This window comes from Salvia hispanica, chromosome 6 (genome assembly GCF_023119035.1).
Source record: "Salvia hispanica cultivar TCC Black 2014 chromosome 6, UniMelb_Shisp_WGS_1.0, whole genome shotgun sequence".
In the NCBI taxonomy this organism is placed as follows: Eukaryota; Viridiplantae; Streptophyta; class Magnoliopsida; order Lamiales; family Lamiaceae; genus Salvia; species Salvia hispanica.
In genome coordinates, this window is record NC_062970.1 from 46525214 (window position 1) to 46537799 (window position 12586).

The 12586-nt window shown below is 36.3% G+C and overlaps 2 protein-coding genes across 2 annotated transcripts; both read left to right on the forward strand.

Moving 5' to 3' along the window:
* The first annotated feature begins 2685 nt into the window (after nt 1–2685).
* LOC125195569 (secreted RxLR effector protein 161-like) lies at nt 2686–3459 on the forward strand. Its single transcript, XM_048093707.1, has one exon. The coding sequence runs from the start codon at nt 2686–2688 to the stop codon at nt 3457–3459; it is 774 nt and encodes a 257-aa protein (XP_047949664.1).
* Nucleotides 3460–4477: 1018 nt separating this feature from the next.
* LOC125196956 (disease resistance protein RPP13-like) lies at nt 4478–11712 on the forward strand. The gene is made up of 5 exons (XM_048095623.1): nt 4478–4574; nt 5416–5539; nt 7346–8109; nt 9569–11364; nt 11436–11712. The coding sequence occupies exons 3-4, from the start codon at nt 7365–7367 to the stop codon at nt 10822–10824; spliced, it is 2001 nt and encodes a 666-aa protein (XP_047951580.1). The 5' UTR covers nt 4478–4574; nt 5416–5539; nt 7346–7364; the 3' UTR covers nt 10825–11364; nt 11436–11712.
* Nucleotides 11713–12586: the final 874 nt, after the last annotated feature.

Sequence of the window (12586 nt, forward strand, 5' to 3'; positions counted from 1 at the left end):
TTTTGGCTCTCAATGCACTACCTGACGCTTATGATCAATTGAGAGATGCGATCTTGTATGGCTGTGATAAGGAGATCACCTTCTCGGAGGTTCATTCAGCTCTTATGGCAAAGGAATTGCAAAAGGGGGTTGTGAGGAATCTGGGGCCGCAAGCAGAGAGTCTAAATGTGAAGAAGTTTAAGGGAAAGAAAGTATTCAAGAAACCTCAAGAGTCATCCAAGAATACCTCATCTGGACAGAAAGAAACCCGCTCTTGCCATTGGTGCAAGAAGCCGGGGCACCTCAAGAAGGATTGTTATGCTTGGAAAAGAAAGCAGGAGAATGAGGGTAAGGTTGTTAACTCAGCTGAAGGAGCTCAGGAAGATGATGAGGCTCATGAAGTCCTCAATGTTATGGAGGGAGGAGTGCTGTCATCTTGGATTATGGACTCAGGGTAAAGTTTTCACATGAGTCATAATCTTGGATGGTTTGAGGACATTGAAGAAGCTACCGGGTCTGTCATTCTTGGAAATAACCAAGTCTGTTACATAAAAGGGATTGGATCAGTAAGGTTAAAAGGTGATGATGGGGCAGTGGTAGTCCTGACTGGAGTAAGGTATATTCCTGATGTAAAAAGGAATTTGATCTCCCTTCGCTTTCTTGAGAGAAATGGGTGTTCTTTTGCCTCTGCTTATGGAAAAATGCAAGTTTGTAAATATGGAAAGACACTTATGAAGGCAGATAGGAAGGGAAGTTTGTATTATTTGACAGCTCTTGTGTGCAGCAGAAAGGCTGGTGAAGCTCATACTGTGACTCCAAGCTCTCTACTTCAGTGGCACAACAGACTTGGCCACCCTGCAGCAGGCAGCATTAAGGAACTTGTGAAGAAAGGAGTCTTGCAGTGCTCGAATGATGAAGAAACAGTTTCTTGTGAAGATTGTGTAATGGGCAAGGCCAAGAAGCTGCCATATCCTAAAGGTACTCATATTTCCTCACAACCATTAGACTACGCACATAGTCCTGCACAAGAAAGGTCTATTGGTGGGGCAGGTATTATATGAGTATAATTGATTATTATTCTAGGAGAATATGGCTTTATATTTTGAAGGAGAAATCTTAGGCTTTTCAAAGGTTTAAAGAATGGTGTGTGGAAGTAGAGGCTGAAAAGGGAATGAGCTTGAAATGTTTTAGGACTGACAATGGTCTTGAATATTTGTCAAAGGAGTTTGATGATTATTGCAAGATGAAGGGTATAAGAAGGCATAGGACTGTGCCTATGAATCCCCAACAAAATGGAGTGGGTGAGATGTATGCTTCTGGCAGCTAGGCTTGAAAAGAGATTCTGGGCAGAAGCAGCATCAACTGCTGTCAAGCTTATTAACAAGTGTCCTTCTAGCATCAATGGAGATACCCCAGATTTCAGATGGTTTGGGAGTTATGGAGGATATTCCGAGCTGAGAACTTTTGGATGTAAGGCATTTGCTCATATTAGGCAAGGCAAGTTGGAAGCAATGGCATTGAAATGTATCATGTTGGGGTATCAACCAGGAGTTAAAGGGCTATAGGTTGTGGTGTATAGAGCCTGGGAATGGAAGGGTCATCATTAGTAGAGATGTGGTTTTCTTGGAAATAGAATTGCCTTTCAAGAGAGGTCAGGGTCACTTCAGCAATTGAGGTGGAGCCTGAGCAGTCTGACCTCACCCCTGATCACAGTCAAGCTGATGAAATTTCTAATTCCCCATCACCATCAGCTGATCCACTTGGCCAACAACCTAATCCAGACAATTTGAGGAACTGGAAACTGACTAGAGATAGAACAAAGAGGACCTCAAAACCACCAGCCAAGTATTTAGATGCATAATTTCTATTCTATGCTTTGCTAGTAGCTGAGGAAGTTGAATATTCAGAGCCTTGTTCATATAATGAAGCAATGCAAAGTAAGGAATTGGAAAGATGGATGCAAGCAATGATTGAGGAGATAGAATCTTTGCTAAAAAATGGAACATGGGTTTTGGTGGAGAAACCTGATGGGAGAAGAGTTGTGAGCTGTAAATGGGTTTTTAAGAAGAAAATTGAGGCTGCTGAACCAGATGGAGTGAGATTCAAGGCCAGATTGGTGGCAAGGGGGTTCACACAGGAGCAAGGTGTAGATTTTGATGAGGTCTTCAGCCCTGTGGTGGAACATGCTTCCATCAGATTATTGTTAGCCATTGTAGCAAGAAGAGACTAGGAGCTTGAACAGCTTGATGTGAAGACAGCTTTCTTGCATGGTGAGCTCAGAGAGACAATATATATGATGCAATCCGAGGGCTTTGTCAAGTCAGAGGATAAGGGAAAGGTGTGTCTACTGAAAAAGAGCATCTATGGCTTGAAGCAAGCTAGTAGGCAATGGCATAGAAAGTTTGATGACCATATGATCCGCAGTGGCTTTGTGAGCTCAAAATATGATGAGTGTGTGTATATCAAGAGTCAAGGTGGAGCTGTTGTGGCTTATCTATTACTCTATGTTGATGATATGTTGTTGGCTGGTGCTTGCAAGAATGAAGTGCAGAAAGTGAAGAATGATCTCAGTGTTTGAGATGAAGGACCTTGGGTCAGCAAAAAGAATCTTGGGCATGACAATAATCAGAGACAGAAAGGAGAAGAAAATCTGGTTGACTCAGGCAGATTATGTATCAAGGATGCTCAAGAAGTTCGGGTTAGACAATGTTAAGGAGGTCTCAGTTTCCTATGGGCCAACACTTCAAGTTGTCAGTTCATCAAGCTCCAAGATCTGAGGTAGAAATAAATGAGAAGCAGAAACTCCCTTATGCTAGCATGATTGGTAGCATTATGTATGCCATGATTAGCACAAGGCCGGATATAGCCCAAGCTGTTTCTATTACCAGCAGTTTTATGTCGAACCATGGGAAGGAGCATTGGTTAGCCTTGAAATGGTTGATGAGATATATGAAAGGGGCCAGTGACATTGGGATTCTGTTTGATGGTGCAAATGAAGTATGTGGTGATGCTTTGGTGGGATGGTCAGATTCTGATTTTGCAGGAAACATAGACACAAGAAGATCCCAATCTGGATATGTGTTCACTCTTTATGGAGCTGCAGTAAGCTGGAAGAGCAGTCTCCAATCAGTGGTTGCACTATCCACAACCGAAGCTGAGTTTATGGCTTTAACAGCTGCGGTAAAGGAAAGCTATTGGCTAAGGGGGATTTTGAAAGACTTTGGTGTAGTTCAAGAATCAGTGGCTGTTGGTTGTGACAACAACAGTGCGCTTTGTGTGTCCAAACACCAAGTATACCACGAGAGAAGTAAACATATAGACGTGCACCTACATTTTATCCGAGAGAAGATAGATGAAGGCGAAGTAAAGGTATTCAAAGTAGATACCACTGAGAATCCGGCTGATATGCTTACTAAGCCGGTGTCAAGAAGCAAGCTTGGATCATGTATGAAGCTTGTGAGTTTATGCAAGATATGTTGATAATCGGCAGAGCAATCAAGGTGGAGATTTGTGATATGATTGCACAGCCGTGAAGCTGAAGACGAAGAAAGGAGCTCACTTGAGCTTTGGAGCTTCATGGGCTGTCAGATTGAGTATTAGTTAGATGGTTAAATCTGGACCATTGGATCAACTCAGCCGTTGATCTCTATTAGGTTTAAATAGAATTTCTTAGTTTGTTAATTCTGTTTTTCCCCAATCTCAATCTCTCTGTGACTAAGCTCAGAAATCAAATCAATAAAACTCTCTCTTCGTTTTCGCAACTCATCTTCATCTCTCAATAGACACGTTTCACTTTCACTTACTTTGATTGATAAAAAGGGAGTGTCAATTAAGCTAGCAGGCTTGACAAACCTAAAACTCTACAATCAATGATAATTAATAGCAGCCTGGCCCGCTGTAAACTTATTGTTAGGTCCAATTTATATAAGAATAAAATTAGGGCCAATAAGATTGGGCCGGTTCAGGCCAGGTGTGAATTTACTTATACTATTTGATTTGATTTACGATGCAAGTTGCAATGATTATTTCTGTTCAATTTAGCTAGATTTGTTTCATGATGATGAAAGTTGCATCGAAAGCTGTACTAAATTAATTTATTAATAAAAAATAGTTGAAGTCATTAAAATGAACTTTTGAAAGGAAGTAATTTTCTAATTCTATCTTTCATCTTCTAAAAAATAAAATAGGAATATAAATTATATAATCAGAGGAGACTGAGTTATGATCTCGAGATTCTTAAAGAAATTCATTGAGATAAGCAGCAAAAAATAATTTATCTGACTGCCTCTCTTTCATATGTTTGACATTGTTATTATAATCATTTAATCCAGCTATTTTCTCATTATTTTATTTTCAATTGTTTCCCTTGCACATGGTTTACATTAGTAATAGTGCAAGTCAGCTATTTTATTTTGTAAACTATTTTTTATTCTCCATTTACTTAGAGTTACTTAACTTCAAAAAATTGACCAGATCGAGTTTATGCATTTGTCGTTCAAAATCCTCCAAATCTGAAATAAATCGAAAAGAGAGTGTGATTGAATCCAAAAATCAATTCGAAACCAGCACATATAAGAAAGATTCATGAAAAAAAGGTATTTTTTTTCTCCATTTCCATAGTTTCAGAATTATTTAGATAATTATATATTTATATGTGTTTGAATTTGAGACCTTTCACTTTAGAAATTTGATTAAATGCAGAACCATTTCGTTTACAGTTTTTTTTTTTTTTTTTTTTTTTTTTTTTTTTTTTTTTTTTTTTTTTTTTTTTTTTTTATCATCAAAGTATTTGAATTTGTTGGAAAAGAGCCTGAAAAGCCCTTCATCTCCATAGGGGAATCTCATTAAACATTTGGAGCATTTCATCGAACAGATGGAGCTTTCCCCGAAGATCTGTATCAGTCTTAAATCCATCATTGTAACCGAAGCCTTAGTTTTACTAGTAAAATGAGAAAACTGCGAAGTGCATTTTTATAATTGATTATGCGTGATAAATTAATGATTTCTAAAGTTGGATATTTATTTTTCCCCTAAGAAGGTCATATTATTGCCATTACCAAAAGTTAGGCTTAAATTCCAACCTCTTATTTTACTCTGTCTTACTTTATTCATTTTCTACTTTTTTTCAAACTTTTACTTTTTTATCTATCTACTTAACACACTAGACATGCCTTTCTTACACTCCGTGCCAAAAAGATATGCTTCGACTACGAGGGAACGGAGGAAAGAGTGTTATTTAGGGAGGCTTTCGATTAAATTATGTTATCTAAAATCCATAATTTATCGAAGAAAGTAAGATGCATGAACGATGATAAATTTTCACGACTTACATTATTTAAACTTTCTAAGCTGCCTAATCTTTTTTGTATACAAATTATTTTAGTACTTTTAATTATCCGCTAAAATTTGACCATATTTGAGTTTATGAATGTGCAGTTAATAATCTCTTTCAACTCTAGAAGATATCACAATTGCTCGTAGATACATCGAAAAAAGAGAGTAACTGAATCGGAAAATCAAAACGACACCAGCAAACAAAAGAAGAGAATTTCACAAAAAGGTATTTTCTCTCCTTCCTGTTATAGTATTGTGTAAAAATTCTTCACAAGATCGTAAACTTTTCAACTTTTCTAAATCTTCCATGAATATTTTCATAATATCTTGTGTTATTAACATGTATGATTTATTCAACGCTATGTTCGTCATGTTAAGATCCGAAAGCATTATCATAATTGCAAAAAAATATGTTTATTAAATATTATTGAAATATAGTACTTCCTCCGTTTCTTCATAGTTGAGGCGGAACTTTTCGGCACGGAGTTTTAGAAATGAATGTTGGGTGAGTTAAATAAATAGATAAAAAAGTAAGAGAGAGGAAAGGTAGAGAGAATAAAGTATAAAGTGAATAAAGTAGAGAAAATAAAGTAAGAGAGAGTAAAGTAAGAAAGAGGAAAAAGTTACCATATAAGGAAACGACTCAACTATGAAGAAACTTCCCGAAATGGTAAAATGACTCAACTATGAAGAAACGGAGGGAGTACTAACTTTTAGTTTATTAATGTTAGCTTTTGCATCGTACATCTGGATAGGCTGTGAAATTAGCTAAGGCTCTGTTCGGTATTATGAAATTGGGTAGCGGAATTGGAATTGGAGCTTCCAATTCCAAATCCAATTGTTCAGTACTACAAAATGTTTGGATTTGGAATTGAATTATATTTCCAATTCCTCCTGGTTCCACAATTTGAATTCTATACGAAAAGAAGATAATTGGAATTTCAAATTTCAAATAATAATATAATTGCACTATCAACACACACACAAACAAACACACACCTGCACACCTAAACACATACACACGCCTGCACACACACACATATATATATACACACACCTGGACAAACACACACACACACACTTGCATAATTTCTTTAAATTCAACTTCATACCAATTATATCAATTTAGTGACCAAACGATTTGGAATTGGATTATAATTCAATTCTTTCTAATTCAATTCCGTAGAATTCTAATTCCAATTAAATTCCAATTATGTGTGCCAAACGGACACTAATAATATTTGAACCAATTTAAGTTGCATGGAAACATAAATAGAGAAAAAGGGTTTACAAAAACATGAATTTTTGGACACCTAAATTCCATATTCTTCAAATTATGTAACATTAAGAATTATATTTTTTCTCTATAACCTTACTAATTAATAGTATCTACACAAATACAAGTACAACCGATTACCAAATTCCAAAAAGGTATAACCAATTACCAAATTCCAAAAAGTACAACCAATTACCAAATTCCAAAAGGTAATCCCTTCATCCTGTTCAAAGTTGAATTTTTTTTTTGGCACGCGATTTTATGCAATATTGTTTACGTATAGTCTGTAAAGTGGAGATAAATAAATTAGAGAGTGTGTTTCTATTTTCAGAAATGGCAAATTGTCATAAAAATCACAATATATAGTCGAATTTTGCCCCCGTTCAATACATTTCAAAAATTGAATTATAAATCACGAAATTAAGTCATTTTCTTAGGTTGACACATGTTTATTTGGTGGGTGGCTAATGTAAAATAGGCTGCCACATCATCACATATTTTGCCGGGAAGAAGGCGTATGAGATAATTCTAAAAACTGCAATCTTTGTTGTTTTTATAATTCAGTTTTTGAAAAGTGTGGAAGGGATCGGAATTTGACCATCTTTTGCGATTTACTTGGCAAAATACCATTTTAGTATTGTGTCACCTTAAGTTAGACATCACGTATCATAATAATACTCCCAATTCTTGAAACAAGACACAAATAGGAAATAAAAACAAGGGAAAAAGCTAAATAGAAAGTTGATTTACATGCAGTTGTTGTAGAAGCATACACATGGCGGAGGCTGCGGTCTTAGGGATGATACAAGATCTCGAGAGGTTCCCTCCTAAACGTACAGATGTCTCCGAGCGTTCGATGTTTGAGAAAAAAATTGTAGTGCTGAAAGATATGTTGGATTTCATGAGAGACTTGAAAATGGAAGACAGGAGCAAGCTAAGACATTTCATGGCCGACTTGGTCGAGTGGGCTGAACGTGTCAAGTACATGGGCCTTTATGATTACGAAATGCATTACATGTTAGAGAATCTCCAAGACGAGATCAAGATAATAAAGATGCGGATGATAAACTTTGTAGCTGATGAGAAAAATATTGGAGACGAAGAAGCAGAAGAAGAAGAGGAAGAAGTTGTGGTGGGGTTGGAGAAAGACGTGAAGCAGTTGCTTGACCGAGCGATTTTGAAAAAATCTAATGAGTTAGAGATTTATTCTATAAAAGGCATGACTGGTATCGGGAAGACAACTCTCGCCAGACAAGTGTACAAGGCCGGGGCTAGCAAGTTCCAGCGTCACGCCTGGGTATCCATTTCTAGTGGCACTAGTAAGAAAGAGATACTTATGAAACTGATACAGCAAATGGTGGTTGGACATGAAAGAGATCCGTCATTGGAAGAAATGGACAACCGAAGTCTCCAACAGATGCTTCGCCAACAACTGGAAGGCATGTTATATTTCATAGTGTTGGATAATGTGCTGGAAGGAAGGGAATTGTCTTACATCTTGCAAGCTCTTCCATCTCAAGGTATATATCTCCATCTGTTTTATTTATCTTAAGAGAGAAATTTTCAACTGATGCTATAAGTATTTAACAAAATGATGCAGTTATAGAATATATGACTTTGATGGCTAAGAAGGTTATATTTTAGATTTTATTTATTTCTTAGTTAGTAGAATTAGTAGATGGAAACATATTAATTTTTTTTCCTTCTACAAAATTAGGTTTTTCCTTTGCCTATATAAAGGCTTTTTAGACTTTGAATATACTCCCTCTGTCCCGGCTAAGATGACACATTGCTTAGCCGGCACGGAATTTTAAGAGTTATTAGTTAAAGTGTTTAATTGGAGAGAGAGAAGGTGAGTGTAAGTATTAAAGTAGATGAGTGTAAGTATTAAAGTAGAGAGATAAAGAAGGATGGATATTTTAATAGGAGTGAGAAAAAGTGTTTGGGTGAATTAATTGGAGAGGGAAAGTTACCAAGAAAGCAAATGTGTCATCTTAGTTGGGACAAACTAAAAAGGAAAACGTGTCATGTTAAGCGAGACGGAGGGAGTGTAATTTTACATCGAGTTTTTATACTACGAAGTTCTCAATAAGTTTGAGTTCTTTATTTACCTGTTCAGTCATTCTCATACGTTTCTGTATTCATTTGCATCATTTGGTATTAGAGCCATCATAATTCCCTTGATTGCTTTCTCAAGTCAGTCATTCTCATATGTTTTCCATAAGACTCAAAGTTTTGTTTGCTTTCTCAAGTCTAATTAACGTTTGATGATGCAAATGATGATGGCTCTGATACCAAATGATTCAATTGAATACAGAAACGTATAAGAATGACTGAACTAGTAAATAAAGAACTCAAACTTATTGAGAACTTAGGAGTATAAAAACCTAATGTAAAATTATACTCCCTCCATCCCAGATAATTCGACCCAGTATTCCATTTCGGGCCGTCCGACATAATTTGTCCCACTTCACTTTTACCATTTTTCGTAGTAGACCCCATATTCCACTAACTCATTCCTACTCACATTTTATTATAAAACTAATACTTTAAAAGTAGGACCCACATCCCACCAACTTTTTCAACTCACTTTCCATTACATTTCTTAAAATCCGTGCCGGGTCAAAGTGTCCCAAATTATCTAGAACGGGGGGAGTATATTCAAGTCTGTCTTTTTAGTTAAACAATGAGGCATTTATATAGACAAAGGGAAATCCTAAACTTATAGAAAATAAAACTAAAAGGAAAATAAGCGAAAAAAGAAAAACTTAATTTGTAGAAGGAAAAACAATTAATATTTTTTCCATCTACCAATTCTACTAACTAGAAAATAAATAAAATCCAAAATATAACTTTCTTAACCACCAAGTCATATATTCTATAACTGCATCACAAAATACCTATATCAAATAATTGTTCATTAGCCTTCCAAGTATCCTTTATGTAATAATTGTTCTTATGATGCTTATATATAAATAGGTGCAGACCGCACTGGAAGCAAGTTGCTGTTAACATGTCGCCATGATATTAGAAACTCCTATGTCAGTAGTACTCATAGGGTCAAATATATTCATGAGATGAATGCTTTGGATTCTGATAAGAGCTGGAAATTGTTTGTGAAAACAATAGAGAAATTTACAAGTGATGAGAACAAATTCACAAAGGAGTTAGAGAGGAAGGGCAGAGAGATGTTGAAAAAATGTGGCGGTTTGCCAATGGCTATAATAAATGTTGCAAGGCAGAAAGCAAAACAAAGACTTTCGGGGATTGAATGGGAAGAGCTTTTTGATTCAATTGATTTGAGTGAATCATTGAAGTTATTGGAACTGATGTATCATGAATTGGGAAAACATCTCAAGTCAAAGTTCTTGTATTTGTCCCTTTTTAAGGAAAATGCAGTGATTAGAGAAGAAAAGTTGGATCAGATTTGGGCTGCAAATGGATTAGATAGTAAAGGAGATATAGGGCCTTTTCAAGAACGTGAGGGTTTTGCTCATAGATCGATTCTTGAAGTTGTCAAGCAGCAATTTCAGAAAAGAAAGTATCGCCTCAATCCTCTATTACACATGATATCAATCAAAAAAGCAGAAGAGGAAATGGGCTTAGAGATATTAAGGAGCAACGTAAACAGTAGGCCCTCTCAGAATGCCCGTCATCGTGTTGTCCATTGTGGTAGAGACAAGTTTAATCATTTCACGAATGACGATGGAAAAAAACTTATTTCTCTCGTCTTCCATGGAGGTGGTGGCTACTTGGACGATACTAGCTCGTCTTATTGGGAGAGTTTTGAATCACTCAAAATACTTGACATGGAAGATTTTGGGGTGAAGACTTTATCCGAAAATATTGGAGCATTGATTGAGTTAAGATACTTGGGATTGAGAAACAACTACATACAAGAGATCCCACACTCGTTGGGAGGCTTGAAAAATCTTGAGGCTCTTGATATAGCACAGAACTTTATGGTGGAGGTCCCGGATATTATGTGGGAAATGGACAGCCTTCGTGATGTCCAAATGTCTAATGTGATTTTCCGGAAGCCTTTGAAAGTAGATGCCTTAACGAATCTGAATAGCCTAACCTACATCTCGATTTATGATTGGACAAATGAGGTATGTGGCTTGGAGACAATGTTAGGACTCCAAACTTTGGGCATTGAAGAAGTTGATGAAAACTCGGATTTAGGCACGCTCTTTGCATCTCTAGCTAAGGCTCCGGAAACCCTATCGTTTTAGAAGCATGCCGTGTTTGGATGAAATTGGTGTTTTGAAAAGACTTAGGGTACTAAAACTAGATGGGCGTATAAGTAGGCTACCAAGTGCAGATAACATACCTCATGCGATTGAGTACATAGCATTGGTAAATACTCGTCTTCCTGAAGACCCCATGCCAGTATTGGAGGAGCTCTATTTCCTAAGACACCTCAAACTGCGAAATGCATACACTGGTCGAGAAATGGTGATCCTACATCGTGGATTTCCCAGTCTCAAAGTGCTTTGCGTCAATGAATTGTGGAATCTTAGAAAGATTCAAGTTGCTGATGATGCAATGCCGGGTCTCAAGAAACTAGAAATCAATAACTGTCAACAGCTGGAGACACTCCCAGAACAGATATCGAGGGAATGGAGATATAAAACATTTATGATGTATGAACTGGAAGAGTTTAAGATGGTAACAACCAAACACATTGCAACGAAGATCAGAAATTCAGGTTTGACCTCTGAAATTTGTGTGGAGGATATCTATCCATAATATGAAGTGGATATATCTATCAGGTTAGTTGAGTGCACTTTTTCCTTCTTTCATTTTCCCTTTATGTATTTGCAAATACTAACTTGGTCTACAGTCTTCAGTGGACAAAATACATTAGAAAGATACAAGTTGTAGAGGGCCATGACCAGGCATCGCTGCAAAGATCATCGACCACAGTATCTTGAAGATTTTGTCTACGATTGTTTCGTTGAGTTATCCTTTGTTTTTGGTATCTAATTAGTTTCTATGTATCAAGTCGAGCATAATTATATGTTCCATTCCGGGTTTTCTTTGTCGGTTCTTTCCCTGGATGCAAAAGAGAGTCAAACCGCATCCCAATTAATAAGTAGTACAATATTATTTGTCAATTTCTTCATCTCTCATTCGAATCAGGGTTTCTAGTATGTGTTTTAGAGCACTTTATAATAATGTATATGTAACAGTTAACTTTAACTATTCATCCTTAAACATACAAATTGTGCAAGAACACGAATGTTAATGTAGTATTTCAGGTATCGATCCGCAACGAGGTTGTTAATTTGAGCTAGAGCAGTAAATGTGGATAATGGTGATTCGATAAAATATGAAAGTGAGGCAAACATGAAAATTAATGAAATCACAAGATTAAAAGCACTGATCCTAATATGCATGCACAAAATACGGAGAGAGGCACAACATGTACAATAATCCTACTTCTTCAAGTATGCCGGCTGAAAAATAGGAAGCGTCACCGTTTTTCACCCAATTTTTGTTCATTGAGTAGTTAATAGAATGAATGACGCTATATCCTTTCTGGGTTGTCTCAAGTTAGTTCAATTGATTTTTTTTGGCAAAAACCTTTGTACTTTCTGCTTTAGTTTCTCTTTACTTTTATCTTTAAAATATCATTTTTTTAATTTTTTATACATCATTTATCTTGGGACGGAGAAAGTATTAGAATATGGGCTTATGAATAACATAATTATTGATTGCTTTAAAAAGCTGCATTTTATATATACTGATAAATTCTACTCCCTCCGTCCCTAATAATTTGTCACCATTTGACCCGACACAGGTTTTAAGAAATGTAATAAAAAGTGGGTTGAAAAAGTTAGTGGCTTGTGGCTCCTACTTTTATATATTAGTTTTATAATAGAATGTGAGTGAGAATGAGTTGGTGGAATGTAGGGTCTACTACCAAAAATAGTAAAAGTGAAAGGTGACAAATTTTTAAGGACGGACGAAAATGGAAATAGGTGACAAATT